The sequence below is a fragment of the Chelon labrosus genome (genome assembly GCF_963514085.1).
Source record: "Chelon labrosus genome assembly, chromosome: 15".
Lineage (NCBI taxonomy): Eukaryota > Metazoa > Chordata > Actinopteri > Mugiliformes > Mugilidae > Chelon > Chelon labrosus.
In genome coordinates, this window is record NC_140348.1 from 20,089,699 (window position 1) to 20,109,599 (window position 19,901).

General features: G+C 42.9%; 1 protein-coding gene across 1 annotated transcript in view; it reads right to left on the reverse strand.

Moving 5' to 3' along the window:
• Positions 1–131: 131 nt before the first annotated feature.
• Positions 132–19,901, reverse strand: part of slx4ip (SLX4 interacting protein) — a 29,501-nt gene continuing 9,731 nt past the window's right edge. Inside the window, exons 4-7 of the mRNA XM_084562342.1 lie at positions 10,673–10,741; positions 9,108–9,196; positions 1,952–2,058; positions 132–1,858 (exon numbers count right to left, since the gene is read on the reverse strand). Of these exons, the coding sequence (XP_084418468.1) occupies positions 1,270–1,858; positions 1,952–2,058; positions 9,108–9,196; positions 10,673–10,741 (854 nt within the window). The 3' untranslated portion in view covers positions 132–1,269. The remainder of the gene's footprint in view (positions 1,859–1,951; positions 2,059–9,107; positions 9,197–10,672; positions 10,742–19,901) is intronic.

Here is a 19,901-nt window from a genome sequence, read left to right on the forward strand (position 1 = left end):
ACAGGACTGAAACCAAGGCGAGAGATTAGCAGCACCTCAAACATATCGGGATTTTAAAAACATTAGGTTCATGTCCACAAATCTTCCGTATTGTCTCGGTCTTGAACAGAACTGGTTTCCGGTAGTGACTTGGGTTACAACCACTAATAATGACAAACCTTCCCTGTAGAGCTGCCATAAGCCAGTCTGGACCGCGTGAGAGGAAAACAATACAATGCAGTCAGATTTACTGTACATGTATTTCGTGCCGGCTCCTTTCCAAAGAATTCTCAGCCTATTTGCATATTTCCACAAACACTCGGAGAAGGTTTTTTTTTTTTTTTTCTCATGGGAAAAACAAGTTTATTTCACAAGTAATGTATTCAGGCAGAATTATGTCATGAAATGGAACGTCTTGATTTTAAATGATGACTGTTGCCCCATGTTCAGTTTGGGCCTGAGCCAGTGGGGTGATACGAACAGCCCTGCCGAGTGTTGGGACGATGACAGCAGCTTCTTTTTAACCTTAAATGATGTGAACATCTTGCTTTTACAAGAAAAAAAAAAAAAAAAAAAAACACCACTAATGTTTGAGCACATATTTGGCTGAAGTTCAGTTTTTAAAAGTTGAATAATATGTTCAAATTTAAAAATAGTTCTTCAGGTGCTTAGCAACCGAGCACCGAGCAAATTGTATATGAATGAGATCGAGCTACACAAATACATTTTTGAGAATGGGGTGATGAAATAAATCTGGAAACAGCAATCAATCACACCAGAGCTTCAGCGGGGAAACTGGACAGTTTTCAGACACATAGGAGCCAGTATTTCAGACTGAGAGCCATGACGTACTGCATGGCTCCTGCCTGTCTGAAATCCCCGATCTTTAACACAAAACCAAATCTAAACTCCAATTAAAGGTTTTTGACTTTCATTTGCGAGCCTCTCTTGACCACCACTACTTATGGGTGGAGGCTAATTCTGTTTCAAGTATCTGACAAAGCCTAAGTCAAAGGCTCATGTATCAATTGCCATAACGTTTGCAGTATTTGATCTGCATGTGTGTTCACAGCGCGGGCAGCACATGTTTTAAAAAAAAAAAAAAACAGATAATGCAGTAAAAAGTGACACATGCACAAATGCAAGTCAGCTGGTCATCTGAGGAGACGGCGTGGTCTACACGGGGTAAACATGTAGCATGACAGAATATCATCTCTATCTGTGTGGCGTCAGGCATCTTTACTGTAGCCTGTCCGCCCCCACCAACCACCCCACCACCACCTCACCACCTCAAGACCTCTTCAGTCGTCGTAATCTCGAGGTTCTGGGCACATTTTCACCCCCCTCCTCTCCAAGTGTGGATCTGGAACCAATAGAGGAGCCAGAGGATGCAGGCTTGACAGATAGGCCCCTCAGACTTGCGGCCAGCCTGTTTTGGTTTGTCTGTGCCGTGTTATTGCTTGTGAGGGGGAGCCTCTGGGCCCGTTTCCCTGGAGTAAGCAGCTCTACTTCCACTGTGGTTTTCTTGCACTCTGAGACAGGGAAAGCCTTGGACTCTGCCTTGGCTTCGTCTGGAGGAAGGGGCGGCAGAGGAAGAAGGTCATGCTTGGATGTTTGTGTGGTGCACTCGGTGGAGTGAGTTTGAATTGTGGCTGGAGGCTTTCCAAGACGAGTCCTTTTGGCCCTCTGGGGGTGAGGGTCTTCCCCAGCATCACTCGGCTTGCACCTCTTGTCGGTGTCCTCACTGATTTCATGTTGGCAAAAACCTGCTGAGGCCCCGTTTAGGTTGATGTCGTCTGGAGGACAGGCTCTCTGATCCATTTGCTGCTCACCCGTAGTGGGTCCATGGAGCTCTTGCTGGACACTAGCTTGTTTGGCTCTGAGACATTTAAAAGAATAGGAGGATATGAACGGATATTTGAGTGTCCTCTAACTGCTGGGATTGGAAAGTTCTGCATTAGATCATACTCACATCTTTTGAAGCACTGTCTTCTTTGTTTTCGTGGAGCAGTTTAAAAGCTCTTGGGTTTCTCCCACACTGGAAAAATATTCCGATCTGCTTTGTTCACACAGCTCACTCTAGAGAAGACAAACAGAATTGGTGTAAACAAAAAAATATTATTTCTGGCATCTCCCGGAAAAGTTTGGCTCCGCGGTGCCGTCGTCATCATCTGGCATCGTTGAACCAGACTCACTTTACTCGTGTAAAAATGCTAAAACCTGTTATAAATGCAGATAGATTCAGTGTTATCACCTCACTATCTGAACTATGGTTCAGTACGAGAAGAATGTTTGCTACAATGCCTTCAGAAACACGTAGTGACAGCCCAGCTGGCACAAATAATTTGTCCTCTACTTAAAATTGTCCAAAGCAGCCACCTCAAAGGCTTCAGAAAATGATCACTGCTTCATCTCAGTATGATGAATGTTCTAGTCTCCACTGTCTGAGGCTTAGCGTGAAGCTTGCAGCCAGAGGCAGAATTACTAAACGGTGACCATGCTGACAAGCTAAAACAGTGAATAAAGAAGACTCTTTATAAGATGAGCAAAGCAGAGGAAATTACAAGTGGGACATGGGAATGGAAAAATGCAACAAAAAAAAAAGGAGGTGGGTTAAAAAAAAAAAAAAGCTTCTCAGAAGACAGATCAAAAAATATAAACAAGTCAGTGGAAGTAGCAGCAATGTTGTTCAAATCCAGAGGCTGAAAAAACACGACAAATCCCTCTCCCTTCACTTTCAATAACCACAATGTATGAAACTCTCTTTGAACAAAGAGTGTGTAGAGCTTCACGTGCGCCTTTATTTGCGTAAAGCCTTTACTCCACCTGGAACTGTACACCTGAGGTCCGTTCAGCATATCCACCATACCATGAGGAGCCTCTGAGGCGGAACAAGGAACAAGCTGAAAATTGGATCTCACCAACGCAGGCCCTCAACAGGCCGTTAATGAAGGTTAATCACACATCTTTACCTTGGCTGACCAAGAACAGGCTCTGTATTTATGAGGGAACGAGAGACGCCGGTGGCAAATCGAGCGGAACTTACAGGTTGAGAGCCTGTGTCAGTTCATCATAAAATAATTGCATCAATAAAAGTTGGATAACGTCAGAGTGGGACTGGCTTAGAAAAAGAGTCGGTGTCTGTTTGTTCCTTTGGAAAAATGTTGACAGCCATACTCGGGGCTATACTAAGCCCATAGTACAGCTGTGCTTTTTATCATATCAGTATTAGCATATCAGCTCAGAGACATTGTGAAATAAAGTAAAGAATTGGAGACATTTTAAATTTCACCCTTATGTGGTGTTATTTGAGAACAAAGAATCACCAGAGTTTGCGCTTGGATGTCTGTGCCAGGTTTAACGGCCGTCCGGTAGGTGTCGAGATTGTTCACACACAAACACAAATCCCAGCAATAATTCGTGGTATCATCAGACTACGATGACTAATGTTTGAGTCAATACATCAAGTACATATTTGAGATATTTCACTGATAAATGAAACTAATTGACCTGATGAGAACAAAGTCTTTGGGTCTGTGTCTGAGCCAAATATCACGACACTGCCCGACAGTACTGAAGTTATTTAACTACGGCGGACTAGCTGACATTACTATCCGCAGACCACTGCCTCTGGCACGACTAAAAACTGACTGTTGAAGAAGGAAATAGAACCAGATAGTGGTTAAATCTTGGAAGATTCAAGGTTGTGGCATCTCAGTTTAATAGCTGCCATTTCCAGATCATTACAATTCCATAAACTGGTTGGTAAAATGATCAATGTGCACTTTAAGGAGAGGAAAGCCAATGTGGTAAGCTCTGGCATCCACTAGTTGTTCTGAATACTGAAAAAAAAAAAAATCATTAAGGTTCTCTCCCACGTGTCATGAAACCAGTGACAACATATGATCATCAGACAAGGGGAAAAGACTGATTGTCCCAAGCTGTAAGGGCAAACTGGGGCATTGCGGCTTTGCCTTGGGTGTTGAAACCTAGCAAGTGCACTCTGTGGTGGTGGGGTAGATGGAATAAAGAGGCCAGACAGAGGGAAGGGAAGTGAATAAGGAGGATGGGCAACAGCGAAGTAGGCGGAGTTGACAAGAAACAAGCGACAAGATACTACAGAATGAATAAGAGACGGAGAGGGTTTAGAGGGGAGCACAACAAAAGCAGAAGCAACCCCCCAGAGTCACACTGCCTGACCTCAACAGTCTGTCCAGCATGCCCACAAACGCAAGAATCCTCACACAGGAAGTTCTCCACAGGCTGCTCTTTGTGCAGGGATGGAGTCATGCTACAGTGTGGGCAGAGGCTCGGTCTTTACGCTCTCTCATGTCCAGAACTACAGCTGGCCTTAGACTCGGATTTTGGGACAGTGACACACACACACACACACAAACTTGCATTTGCCTACACGCTCGCGCGCCCACCCCAACAACAACAATACTGAGAAAAATGTGGGTGCTATCATTTGCATTGTAATGCCTTGATATGTATTCTCATCTGTTTAATATGAATAAATGCTGTTTGAAAATGAACTTGAAAGAAAAATCAACAAGAAGCCAAAGGGAGGTTCTCTGGGAAAGTTTAGTGCCTTTCTGTTCCTGTCGGCACAACTTCAAAAGAGCAAGACAGTGAAAGAAAAGAGTCACAGAGAGGAAGGATCATGAAGAGAGGAAGAGGTTGGATATACATAGCAAGTAAAAGAAAAATAGATGAAAAGACAGACAGAGAGAGATGGTGCCTGAATTATTATCACCAGGGGCTCAGCGGCTGGATATTCTGTATATAGCAACTAAAGCAGAAAGAAGAGGGATTAAAGATAGAGAGGGAGAGTGAAAGAGAGAGTGAGATGAAACACGAGCAACATAATAATCATCACAAGGCTGTGTGTATAAAACACTATTGTGCGGAGACTGAGGTGGTCTAATCGTGTATGAAATGATGCAAAACAAAAAAGCTGGAGAGAATCTCACAAAAAAAGGAGGGAGGGAGGGATGTGGTAAAAAAGGAACGTCTACCCACCACCACCGCCGCCGCCGCCACCACCGCCGCTACCACCTCTCCCAAAGCAAAAAAGCATTCAACCCCCCCAACCGTCAGCCAGTCTGCTCGCCCCCACACAAAGCTGCGAAACGCTCCTCGTGATCCAACACGTAGAGCAGACCGACAGTGCCCTCCCCGGCCCTGGAGCCTCCAAAACAACACGGCTCCACCGCAGGAGTTGCAACAAGGCAGCACATCTGGATGTCAGATTATAGAGATAAACCTGGCAAAAGGGCAAGGAGAGCAGAGGGAATGAATCACTTGCTTTAAAAGGATACCAATGCAGATTCACATAGCTCGCCCCGACTCTGAATGACTCCTGGAAACGACTTCAAAAAGATAACCAACAACGGGCTCCATAAAATACATGGAATGAACAGTTTCTCCTTGGCCATCTTAGATAAGGTCGGAACACAGATAGGCAGATTATGCTGGTTATCTTTTAGTACAGCTGCACTGATAAGGCCAGAGAGTCTCTGAGTGGTCTAAAATGCTCCACTGCTGGGAACTGAGCAGGGTGCGATTACCCCTCTTGGTGTATTAAAACAATGCTTAATGATTACACCAAGCAAACAGTTTTGCTTTCTGATATATGTTAGAGTTTTGCCTCAACTAATCTTCTCTTATGACCGTGCACATTCATTCTGTACGATAAATAACAGGTTGCCTTTTCAGTTGTTTAAGCTAAACTTACTGGATAGTGGAATTTGAAATATGAAAATACCCAGGAAAAAAATCCCCGATGACAAATCAGAAAAATCTTTCAGTACAGGAAGCTCCAATCAACCATCAACTCTGATTTTCCAGAGGAAGCCGAATTGTTTATTCTTGCATTACTCTAATGTTTCCGTATATCACCTGGCACACACCAAACCAGTGAGCTGCCATCCTATAAAACCAAGTATTAACTCATCCGTCATGCCTTGAAATGCTTGAATCCCTCAAACCATAGAAGTTATAAAAGCAGAACTCTTTTTTCCTCTCAGAAGCCTTTGAACAGCTCTATGATGGCATTGCTAAATATACAAAATCCTTGAACTGGGACCAAGAAACAACAACAGCATTTAAACTGTCAGGGCAGAAATACCTCCTGCAGAGATGTTCGTGAATGTAGTCCACAAATTCCGCCCCTCATCCTCCACCCACCCTACTCCCACAGATGAAGCATGCCCTGTTTGTCTAAGCTTACCACATCTTCTCTGCGACAAAGTCAACAAAACATGCATGGGCACATACTTTTCTAAAATAGAAGACAGTTCTTATGCCCAAACAGTGACAAAGGCTTTTTGGATCCACCCATGTGAAAGGATTAAGACAAGCTGTTAACTCTCATTGCAACTCAGTGAAAGCAGCTTGAGATGGGACGGAATCGTAGTACTGTAAGAAACCATAGCCATGCATTTGGCCCAGAATAAGAGGAGGACAGAACTGGACACTGGACGCTTGGGAAAGGACTGCTGCTCGCTGTTGAGAGCTGTGAAGAACAGAGGCGTGCTGAGGTCATGAGTAAACACACAGGCTCGTCCAGAGCTCAGAAGAGAGAAGGGGGGGCTGGAAACACATCTGCACTGCCTTTGATCCAAACTTCTGCAGCCCAGCACGCCACTCACCTCAGCTGCCCACTCTGTGCCTGACTAGAAAACAACGGCCACAGTCCTAAACACTAGCCTTTCCTTCCCATGCTGCCCTCCTTATTCTTAGTGCTGACTTGCAATAAAAGCATCTATTCATTGGAGGGAATAAATGTCAAGAAGAAAACAGAACTGGACAATGCATTTTGTGTGCTTCCCACTGTCTCGTGCAAACAAAAGCAGGCTCTACTGTACCTTTGCAAAACAGTTGGCTCTTAGAGGAGTAGAGGAAATTAGGCTCATACGTACGTCATTGCTGATTTCACCCAACAACTCCAGACATGACAGTCATGCCTCCACAGGAATAAGTAGGCTCAAATCAAAACAATTATTGGAAACTCCTCTTTTTAGTTTAAAACACTTGAATTGGGGTTAACCTCTGCAGCTACTGGCCCGCTTGGTTAAGGTGAGAGAGTAAATAGGAGTCTGACGTGTCTTGCACTATCTTTTATCAGTGTTCACAATGTTATTTTGTTAAGGTTGCATGTTTTCAATGGAACAGCTTTCAACAGTTTTGCTTTCTGAGAAGAGTGGATGTCATGCTGTGCCAGCTGGTTAGTTTCAGTCACACCCTACCTTAAAACTTTAATTTACGGTAATTTGCATCTACCTGATCGAAGGTGTTGTGAAACAAAACAGAAAAGTTGCGGTTGCGTTGTATTACAATTGAACCGAACAGAACAGAACAGGTTTCAGAACTGATTTCAATAATAAAAGGTATCATAGCTGCTTCTGCGCTGTTGGAAATGACTAAAACCGGCTTTCTTCCCTTCTAACTTAACCTCAGTTGGAAATATGACTAATAAGAGTACACTGCTCACCATACAACTCACGTCCAGTATACTCAAGTGTGGGAGTGAGAAGTTGGCTTTCACAGGACGAAAGGCCAAACCATGATGTCACCTTAATTCCCTCCAAACTAACCCCCTGACCTTATGAAAACTGCACATTTGATGAGTCTACATTTCCACTGCGGTTAAAGATTTTTGTTCGACAACTCACACAAACAGAATCCTAACAACAAACCCGAAACCACCCTGAACACAGGGAAATGTGGCATTTTTTGGGACGAGCGAGCTTGTGCTGTCAAAAGCTGTGGGATGAAAGACCCCTTCTTAAACACGAGATTAACTCTGACATGAAACTCCGAAGACTCCATTACTTTTAGACAGGAACATTATTATACCTTACCTCAGTTGTGACTCATGGCGCTAACTTTTTTCATTAAGATTTTTGACTTCTCTGGCAACTTTTAGAGTGAAAAAACTCCCTTTCTGACAAATAAGAACAGAGTGAGGGATGTAAACAAATGATCGTTTCAGTCATGTGAGAAACTTCAGCCTTTCTGTCTCGTATCTTTCCCCTTACAAACCAGTCTCGAGGTTGAGCTAGTGAGAGCTCCACCACAAGACTCCCACCCTCCAATTCCCTCTGCTTGTACTGTATGAGCCCAGAGAACCACATCCTGAGGAGAGGAACGCAATCGACAGCAATGCCTCCTTGAACTGGAAAATTGGTTACACAATCTGAACTTTTCACTGACGACTGTGTTGCTCCACTAAAAATATTACAATCCCTGCTTTCATTGGAAGCCAAACTGTGGAGAGTGCAGAGAGGTTTCAAAGGGAAACAATAGCAAAATCCCCATAGAAAAACAGCAGGCCACTGATCATGGGATGTGATGGGAGAAATGTCTGTCCTTGATGTGAGTGCCAAGGTGAGAGGCTCCACCGACGTTTCCCAGAATGCTCTGGGGAGTTTGGGATCAAATGAACACTGACCAAAGGATAGTTGATTATAATGCAAGTGAACAAAACTGCAGTAGTCGGCCTCATGACATGGGCAAGACGCTGACGAGAGGAAAATACTGAATCAAGGCACTTTGCATTTGATTGGAGACAATCAAGCTGACAGAGTTCCCCCTTAAAAACCCAAAACAGTTTACATTAAACAGAAGGACGAAGCATGTTGTTGCACTTCTCTTGAACAATGATCAATGTGCTTTTTAATGGAGCATATGTACTGGACAGACAAAGTTGTAATTTTATATAAAATAAAAAAGTTCTAACAATATCAACACGGACTCCACACAGTGAGCTTGGATAAAAGTAGAAAACAAGTGCCATCCAATCCCCAATATCTACTATCTAAGATGTTCTAAAATGTACAAAAATGTACAATATATTTTTGAGTTTGAATAAAACTGTGCAGGAGAACAGGAGGTCGTTAAAGAAAAGGCGACTGCAGCTTCACAGCACCCAACCTCTTGCTATCCTCTCTCTATTTCTCTAAAAAGCCCCAGTAGGTTCAGAGCCCACCCCCTTGTAAAGAGGATCAGCATATATAAGTGAGAGCACAATTTGGCAACACATCCCTATAATAACACACAGACCCATGCAGGACTTTTTGCCAGGCGACTGGAAGAGGAAATAGAGGAGTATAAACAGCACTCACCGCGGCCAGGCTCGGGTTTCTATGGTGCGCTGAGGCATCTTCTGGACAGCTCACACACACAACATATCGTTCGGGAAACACACGCAAATCTGAAAGCAACAACACAGACCCTGCTGGTTAATACCGTGGCCTCACCTCTAATTATTAGCCCAAGTCAGACAGAGGGAATTGTGGTGGATGTTTGAAATTTACGTCTACAAACACCAAGTATTTACAATTCCTCAGACCAGGGAGAAAATTGCAGTTTAGACGTAATTGCTCGACTTTATGAGCTGCGTAAACAGCATGAAATATTAGAAAATTTTACATTAACAATGGCTTTGGGAGCAATATGACGGTTTCATTGACTTCAAAAGGAAAGATTATTTTCAGTACAACAACAATATTGTAACATGGATTATATCGTTAAAATACGTTTAACAGTCTGTAAGCGCGCCAGATGAACTGACCTCAACATATCACCTTGCAGTCAAGCTGGGAAAAGCTGGGAAAAGCCTAACCTGCAGCCTGTTGCAAAGCCACGGGATAAATAAAGAACAAACATTTATCCCACTATCTATCTATCTATCTATCTATCTATCTTAACAAATGAAAAAGAGCACTGGGCATGTATATAAGTACTACATCAATTTGTGATTTAATTTAACATGCCACCTTCTGAATATTGCAATGCATAGGGAAATAAATGCCTTGCCGAGGATAAACTCTTAGCCACATCACTTCATTTAACTCATAATTAAACTGGTGCGTCTGTTGTGGAATTTGCGAAGCACATTTACCCGCCAGACAGAAGAAAACAAGAGAACATTTCCTTACAGTGACCTTATGGTTATTCACATAATAAAAACCCTGTAATACAATTTCGGTTTTTGCCCCACTGATTAAAAACAGTCTGTTTTTTATTAACTTTCAACATAAATCTGAAAATATCAAAGCATTCTGACTGAGTAATTACAGTAATCAGTTAGTAGCAATCACCCAATCATAATAAAGGCTCTTTAATCATGCATTTTATAGCTAATTTTACATGATCTTACCACATATGTACAGCTAACTCTGTGCACCGAATTTAACAACCTCTGACCTCGGGAGACTAGGTCTAATTTGATGTGCGGTGGACCTGCAGAGACAAACTGTCATCTCAATCTGCAGCAGGTCACTGCTGCCTTAACGTCCAGGCGCTAGCCCCCAGGGAGAAGATATTAACTTTACTGACAGGAAGAGAACCATGTTGGTCCCATGAAAAGGTGGCCAAGGGTCACAAGCACTAGATGAGCCATGGAGATAGATTCTCACTGGCCTCCACATACGGCCCTGTAATCTTTCTCTCTCTCCCACTCTCAGTAGCCTCTCAAGGGAGCCACTTAATGGCTGCCTGTTCTCAACAACACCCTGAGCAGGTAGGGACAGGACATAAAAACAAGTGAGGGGGGGAAAAATCAACATGCAGGCCACAGATGACATGCTCTTTCTGTGGGAAATTTGGCTGAGCATGAACCACTGAGGGGTCTATTTCTGATCCCTTTAACTGGGACTGGTTTATTGAAAACATGTAGGTCACGTACCCTGCTTGACAACACATCTGAGACTGGAGTGCCGCTTCAGAAAATTGGCGACCAGGTTGAAGTTTTCCCCTATAAAACAAAACAAAACATTAAAACTGCCATTACTGACACCAGTGGGTAATATTTGGTGGAACTCTAGATGGTGCGTGTTTGCACTGCTGTCTTTCCTTGATACACTGATGACATACTGTGCTGTATATCCAATTTACCACCAAGCCCAGCTGCTTTCTTGGTCACGGAAATTTTATTCAGACAGGGAGAAAATGTGGTTAATCAGTGGACACACTATGAAAATATATTCTATCCAATACGATGAGTCGTCCATCTGTGGAAGAAGGGGGTCTAGGATATACTTCAAGTGATTATAGGACCAGGGATTAAAACTCATCGGGATATAGCAGCTTAACATTATTAATGCAGTAACCATTTCCCATATATGGCTCTATATGCATAGGTACAGTGCATGCATTTCAAAGCGATATTATTTATTGACTGTGAAACAATTTTTTTTTTTTTCTATTTTAATTTAACTGCCATCCCAGTTTGGCACAAGCAGTGAAACCATGTCCCTGCTCTATTTGTCAAGGAATGTTTGTCATGGTATGTAAGATGTGCTGGGCAGAAGCAGCGGCCTGTTGCCTAATCTGGCAGGAATTTGTTGACTAAAAGCAAGGGTCTGGCTAACACGCAAACCAGTTGTTCTTTGCAAACAGACACAAAGTGCTGGGAGGCTGACAGAGCCTGCCAACGTTTTCGGACCATCTCCTCTCGTCCTTTCTATTATTTCTTATTTAGCATCCTCTCGCATGCTGCAGTTGCCGTGTGAAAACCTCATTACCTGTCAGCTGCGGGTATTTTAGTATTTTAACTCAATAACTCATTTCAATTAAAGGATTATATGTTTTTCTTAGCTCCTCAGAAACTCCTGACCTCTTGCGCTCAAGGCTCTTTCGGAAGTCACAGAGGATGCCAAATATGCACCTCGATATGTCTTCCAGCTAAAAACCAGGGCGTCTTATTTCTGAAAAGCTGACATTTTGCGTAATGGGTATATTTAGGACCGTCAACAGTCACTCAAAAAGCAAAACTGAAAAAAACTTGGACAAGTCTAGTTTATTTGTGTATGCATTTGTATATATTCAAGCTAAATGTAAAGAGAGAACCATACATGGGAGGAGGGTGGGGGTGGAAATAATTGGATGCTGTTCCTTTAATGGTAAATTGCTAGTTGTACCTCAAGCGTCATTCAATAAATAAAAGTCTCTTCTAAAAGCTTACCTACAACTGGAACATACACCACAAAGACTAGGCCACACGCATTAGTGAGGGTGCCTTTGTGAGCATTTCTCTGCACTGATGTAATCTCAGGACAACTCCAAGCGTTTAATTATCGTCTCCAAGAAGAAGCCGTCTTTGGACAATGACATGCAATTACAGAGACAGTTTGCCGTAAAACTGCCACAGGTATATGCTTACAACGACCGGCCAGTGATTAATGGCACCGCCTCTGCTTTCTTTTTCTTCTGGCGTGTGGCAGAATTACCTACTTTCAAGAACCAAATTCACAAGAGCAACACAAGACTAACACAGATGAGTAAGGGAACAAGTGAATTAATGAAACATGAATCAAATAAGTTTGACAATATAAATATATATCCCGATCTCTCAAAGGATTTTGAAATGTCTGTAACCATGATACTAAGCAATCATACCCAATATTTTCCAAAGCTAATAGAGTCAAATTCTTATTGAGGCTATAAAAATCAGCAGTGTACCTTTGCGAATGCTTTTGATTCTCAATATTAAGCCAACAGCAAAATTAACATTAGACAATGTCTGACAGTTTGTTTGATTTGTGGACATAAATTATAATCTCTTCAAGACCGAACAAAACCAACCAGCTTATCGGCTCTGTTAAAACGAGACTTCTTGGAGACTATGGTTGTCTGCTCACATGATGTGTCATAAAAAGTCAGTTATCATTTACATATTACAGATGACGTCACATTATTTGTCTTCAAAAACACACAACCTACATCCTATTAGAGGTGAGGTTAAGAGTTTACTTTACTCTTCCTAGCTTTTCTTAAGACTGTCATTGTCCTTCTTGTAAATTGTTTCTTACACTAGCCATTTATTCAGGGACTCACTAACACGTGGGAGAACAACTGAAAGCATTTTCGCAGTCTGGGAATAAAATCCTCTGCCTTGCAGCAAGAAAGTTATGCAATACAGTTTGGTGGATAATTACAGAAAAAAGGGATTTTGTAGAAATTGAAATTGCAGATGTAGACAGTTTCTATTTATCCTCTATTTATCTTGCTGAACACAACAACGAGCCCCACCAGCTTACAATGGCAAAACCTTCTCACTTAAAGGCACCATGTCAGTCAGATGTGTTGATTGTAGAAAATCCATTGCATGTAATGAAGCCTGAATGGCAGCCTGAAGGGTATTAGCCAGTGAAATCAGCCTGGTAATTTCTCTGGTGGTATTCTTCCAGGCCTAAAATGCAGCCATTGAGTGTTTTTTTGATCTGTAGCAAGTTTGGCACATACTGGATTGGGGTGACTGGTATAACCACTCACAAACATGTCACTGGTAAATACAAGAAAATGGCATGTTTGGTAAGTATAAGAACAGTGTATTCCAGCTGGACTTGGCATGGAAAACAAATTATAAAATTTGCATGGACGCATAAACATGTGGGACACTATGTTTAAAAGTGGTGTGCACTTATTTAAGTCGGATGTAAACACTCATATAAAGCATGTTTGTACTTTAACCTCATAGCCGGTAGCCCCAAAATGTTTGCGTGTTTACATCAGCTTGTTTGGGGCAAATAAACTATGGCTGCATAGTCTTGTCAGAAGCTTGTGGAATAGGTTTTGTTACACGAGAGGAAGAACAATAAATAGAAATCAAACCAGTCCCCTTGGCCGTTACAAGAAAATGAATGAAATGAAAAATAGGGAGAGCACTCAACCGCTCTTTAATGTCAGCTAACACTGACCATGTTTCTTGTTATCCAGAGACAATGTACACAGTTACTACAACGAACGACACTACAGACACGAAAAATACTTATTTTCTATAAGCTGAAGAAAACTTCTGACGCTTCTATTAAGCGCATTTTTTTTCCCAATCGAAAGCCAAAGCCATGTCGAGCAAAAATAAAAACATATCTTTTATGGAAAAGGCAGGCTTTGCCTTTTCCATAAACCATTTCTAATGTAATACTTGTGCACCCCCGTCTTTCTCTGTTGCATGGCTATAGTGTAAGAGTAGAGCTAAAATCATAAAAAATGTCACACTGGTTTACTTGTGGGACCCAGAGACACACCAATGTTATTTTATGAGTTCACATTATTGGTATGTGTCCCTCAATGAGCTGCCGTCCTTGAGAGTCTGTCCCTTTAGGGCTACATAAAGTATGCAGTAATAATAATGCATAAGCTAACAATCTGTAAATAGACTACAATTAATCCCAAGGGGAAGTTGCACTAGGACACTGTAAGGGTATGTTGAGCATGTTTGTAGTTAATAACAGCATTCCTTTATGGGGAAAGATTTTGGCATTTAGTTATTCCTTAAATAGCTGAGCAGTAGTCATCTATCACCCATTCGGGATATCTACCCAGAGAGGAATGCAGATCTGTATCTCTGTTTTGTTTTCTCTGTCCATTATGGGTCTAGAAGGGACCAGGAAGCAAGCATCTTTCATTGCACATTCATGCTTTTAGAGGCTTTGATTTAGTCCATTACTCTTTAGCCTCATGTCGAGCCCTACAACTGTTCTCACTGCTTTTCCTTGGTGGGTTGAGCTTGCCAATTCCCAGGACAACTTTGACAGGGATGTCTGGACACAGACATTGGGAACCAGTGCAACGCCGCGGCCCGAGACATCAGCTGTTGCTCCAACTTTATAACGTCCTGCGCAGCGCGAAGTTGCTCTTGGCCCTCTGCCCAGGTTCTCTCGTGCTAAGCTTACATTCATGTTTCCCTCTCACAAACAGTTTGCTGGTGCCTCCTCTGGGGAATGAGTGGCCCCTTCTTTGCGGCAACTGTGGCCCACAGTGGTGCAATACCCAAATCTGTGGAGTAGGAACTTTAAAGGGTTTCATTTGTACTTCCTTAAAAAGAAGATGGCCTTGCTTAATTGTTTTGAAATTCGATGCACAACAATATTATGACAGGTTAAATCAAACAGTAAACAAGCCGGCATGCCATGTTTTCAGAAATGTGGTAGATAATATTGTAACCACTTGTTTAGAGATACTTCTGCCAACTTGTAATATACCACATAACAACTGCAGAAAAAAGACTAAACAGGCCTGGTACCAAGGCTAGAATACTGTACTTAAACACACACACACACACACACACACACACACACACAGTACAGCTTTCACCACTTCCTGGGAAAACAATGAGAGGAAAGAAAAGTCAACAAACCAAAAGACATCCAGAGTGACTGGGTCTGTAAAAGGGAACAGACAGGGGTGAGAGGCATTCAGACCAGGGTCAAAGGTAAGCCCCTGTGGAACAGACTTCATTAACTTCAGTCATATCCTGAGGAGATCATTAAAACAGCTACAGAAAACATAACCTACTTCTTCTCACCATCTGCATTCCTGGCAGCACACGTTGTTGTGACTCATGCAGGAATCCATAAGAATTTCTGCTCTGATATGGACAACTTTCCAAGAGGCTCCTGGCCAATGAATTAGCTCGACAGTAACGGACTTTAATGCAGAAAACTTTGGAGTTTGCTTATCTCGGTGCATTTACAGGGCCCTGAGTTACCTGATCACACACCCTGATTCAATTACTGTGAGAAAGAACAAGAAAACCAGGTTTTCATAATCAGGCGAGCAACTACTACTAGTAGATTGGCTGATTCACAGCCAAATGTCAACTTACGGAAACCAATTTCTTGCCTGTGCACATGTTTAACTGGGGTTTACAAGAACAGGTGTGCCAGGCGAAGATTTTGACTTGGAGATAAGGTTTCATTACGGCTAAGGTTGGAAGGAAAGATTATTTAAGAATAAAAAAACAAAGAGCGGCGTCTCAGTCAGTAAGTCCAAATGTTTCTACAAAAAGTCAAAAGCAGGAGGCAGCTTTGCATATCATTAATACGTTTAAATTCTGCCTGCATTGCTCCAAAAACATGAAAACCCGAGAAATCTGATTAACCACCAGCTGCGTGCAAAGGCAGGGTAAATAAAAATCAGATTATCACAGTGCATGTAAAGGCATTGTCCCAATTTTCTCCCATAACTTGATTTCACTCGTTACCCATGTTGCTGGTGTGCATGTAAAAGTAGTGACTGGATGTCAGGAGAGATATAATTCCCACGCAACCCCTTTATGAACAGGAGTTGAATCAGCAGGACAGTCAGACATCAGTGCCTGAGAATCCTGCTCTTTTGACATCTCCGCTTTGATGTGAACCCCCTCCCTCTGTCCTCAAGTGTGGGAGGAGTTGGGGCTTAGAGCGAGAGAGCGGGGTGGAGTGGTGAAGGATGAGAGAGCCTGAGGAAGTTACCCATATGTAAGTGGGGGCTTTCCTGGAAGGACATCACTCTCTGTGTGCAACTGTAACTACGGCCGTTGCAGAGCACTGTGCCTTATCATCCTGCACAAGGTCCACCTGAAACAATATTTGCACATGAGTGTTCAATTTAACATTTGGGTGACCCCTTCATCGCAGTTACAAAATACGCCGCAGCATGGTAGCTCAGGCCAACCCATAATGCAGCATGTGACTAAAGTGGTGGGGAGCATTTTGGAGCGCAGAACGATTATCAAGGGAAAAGAAATGTATTTTTCAGACACATAATCTGATTAGAGAAATGCAGTCACAATACAAAATGTCACATTCAATCATCATTATATCCTAATTAGCCCAAAAGGCCACAAATCTCCTCAAGTGCAACCACTGTTTAATTTAAAGAGCGTTCAGAATGAGAAGGATACAATCTGCTCTCTCTCCTTTGGTTTAGTGTTGCACAAAGTACTTTGGGAACTCGAGTTATGCACCATGCTGGCACTTTAAAACCTAGACCAAGGTCTCACTGGAAGCTTTCCCTGCTTGCCTGGTCCTGTGTATCTGATAGCCTGTATTTAGAAATTCAAACAGAAGAAACATTGCACACCTGCAGATTGTACCTATGCTTTACCACAAGGGTCTAATAATAACAGAAGTGCAAGGTCATAACTAAAAAAAGCATTCTACTGACTGAAGTTCTGTAATTTTGCGCAAGTTATGTGAAAACTATGCCTGGAAAGCATCAGTGTCTATTATCAACTTGGCACAGCACATTACAATGACAGCTGTCAACATGAAAAGCATCACAGCAACGCATGACGCTAGGAGTGGATGTTATTAAAAGTATGGAAAGTGCACCACTGAGCCAGGTAGGATTTTGACTGTCCCATTGTTCAGTGACATAACTAGATCAGTCTCCCAGCAGCAAGGCACTAAACCATGCCTAGCCCGCAGGAAAGAAGAAGATTAGCTTTGCAGTCTGCAGCAGTGAAAATGCTTTTGGAAAATGGCAGAGCCCTTGCTGCTTTGTTTGGAAATGAAAGTGCTGCACAGAGCAAAGACGAAGTGGAGTTGGTAAAAAAGACCAGTGCAGCATCCACAAACGGACATGGCTCAGGTTTAAACAAACCGAACAAACCAATAATCTGCTATAATTATGTCAAATGGCAGTGGTTGCAAAGGGGTGATAATACAAGCAAGCTTTTCAATCACCTTAAATCGAAACACATTCTGGAATAAAATTAAAGTAAAAGAATGTCTCCCACAAACGCTAAGTGAATTGTTGAGCAATGATGGGAATTTGGTGGGAATCTTCTTTCTTATTGCCGTTTAGCACAATACCCTGTACCCTGTGACATATGCCCAAGTAATTCAGTACAGAATCAGCTGCCACACAGTTGCCATACCAGTGCTTTACCCCTTCATTTATATGGAATTTTAACAAAAACAAGCCCCTAATTTCCAAAGTGAAGAAAAGAGCAGAAGAACGACAGGGCCCTCTCAAATGTTTCAGTAATTCCTGAAACAAGGCACTCTGGTCAGGCTGAACACTTAGCATGAGTTCAAGAGAGTGTGTGCCGTCTCCCAGACCAGATTGTGGTAAAAGGGAACAGTCACATGAATGTGATCCGTGCTCAAGCTCAGGCTCAGGCCCTAATTATATGGGAAAAGAGTGTGGTGTGACAGCTATGGCGGGGATTGCGGTTGTGTCCTAAGAGACTGCAGCTGACCCTGTGGAGAAGGAGAAGGGGAGAAAGTGAGAAAACATGAAGACATGACATGAGGAGAGGAAAAAGCAGCAAGCACCGGAGAGGAGAGGAGAGGAGAGGAGAGGAGAGGAGAGGAGAGGAGAGGAGAGGAATCGTAAGGACACAAAAATGAAAAAGAACAAGTGTGTGTGTATAAGTGCAGTAATGGTGAGAAGGTTTAGCAGTGGAGTCAGACTGTCCTATGTGTTGCTGCTGAGTAAGGACAGGAGCTTACAGGAAGGATTTAAAGAGCCACAGCAACACCACAAAGCACCAGGAGAAAGGGGGTTGCCCAGCAGGGGCCAGGGGAGGGAGAGCAAGCGGGTAGAGGGGCAGGCTGGCTGGAGCGGCTACTCTGATCAGGATCCATTTCCAGCCTGGGCCTTGGAATTCCTTTGTTCCTGTCACAGGTCTCTGTTTCCCTCTCGCCTTAATCCCAGCCTGCCTCACGCCCAGTAACATAGAGCAGAGCAGGTAACTCTGCCACAGGCATGCCTCTCTATTTACAGATCCATCCCCACATTACATCCACCCACAAAAATAGTAATAGCCGAGGCAGCAGGGACAAGAAACAAGGTTGTTTAATAGAGGCTGTCACTACAAAATTACTTTGGACACACTTGTGTGAGCTGTCCCAGTAGAAGGCTAAAGGGTTAGCATCAATTGATTCTCACTTGAACATGAACAGCATCAAAATAAACATGTAATGCAACTTTGACTGAAGCATTATGACCAGTTCTGATAGAAAAACCATTCTGGTTTGGGGTCAAAGGCCTTCAAATGGACAAAGGAGTCTAACAAAGCTAAATCTGCTTTAAATCTCAAATGGGGCAAAAAGGAACCATCTTCCTTGTAGTTCCTAGACATCCTCCACATTCTTCACTGGGAGGGAGATGGTCATTCGTAAACACATTCTCCAACAGTAAAGCTATCCAGCAACACTTGTGCTTTTCCCGCAATGGCCACGGCCAGGCTGCCTTAAGCCCCCTTCATAGGCCTGCCAAGAGGAGTCAGTGGTACACTGTGCAGCACTCGCAAAGCCCTCTCCCACGGCTATTAGTGACCATTCATCTGGGGAGCCTGGGAAAATGCCTCTCCAGCCTGCCGTGGCCATGGGGAAACAGGCTGGCAGGTGTTCCCTCCCCCTAAGCCCTGGCACCTGTGCAGGGAGAGGAAGAAGGAACCAGCTCTGCCATGGGCTCAAACAGATTGCAGGTACCACTTTGCCAGGTCTCCTCTAACTGCTCTGACTGATAGGAAGACTCTCAAATGCCAGGCTGAACTATACCTGTGAACTGCCTCACACAGTGATCAGTCTGGGGTATATATATATACTAATAGTAGATGCAAGACATCTGGTAATGTGCTTTGGCAATTTGAAATGGCATGTTAACTATATCCGTGTTAAATGGGACTTCTCAGTTTACACTCAACCCATATACACAAAATATGCACTATTGTGGACTGCAAAAACAATATACCCTTAAGTTACAACAATATGAGACCAGGGTTATGCAAGATCAGCAGTGGAAGCAAACTACATCGCATCCAATGAGAAATCTCTTAGACGGCATGTACCGCATGTTGTGTTGCCACTGACACGAACAAGACTCTGCACAAAACAATTCTCATGAAGATAACTGTGACACTGATTTTGTCGTAGAGCATAACCACCAGCTCCCTTACTCAAATATCATCTTGAATGACAAAAATGAATTCCTCAAAGCACAGAGAACCTATTATCCACTCATTTTCAATCTGTAATTACTCTGAGAAATGTGGGTGTGTTCAACACGGTCTACCAGTGAGAATGCATGAGGCCTCTCCCAAGCTCCCGTTCCCCGGACTTCTTAAGTCTAGCATGTCCATTCCGCATGTCCAGAGCCAAAATGTTTGGTGGGAAAAGTTCCCTCTGTTCATCTCTCTA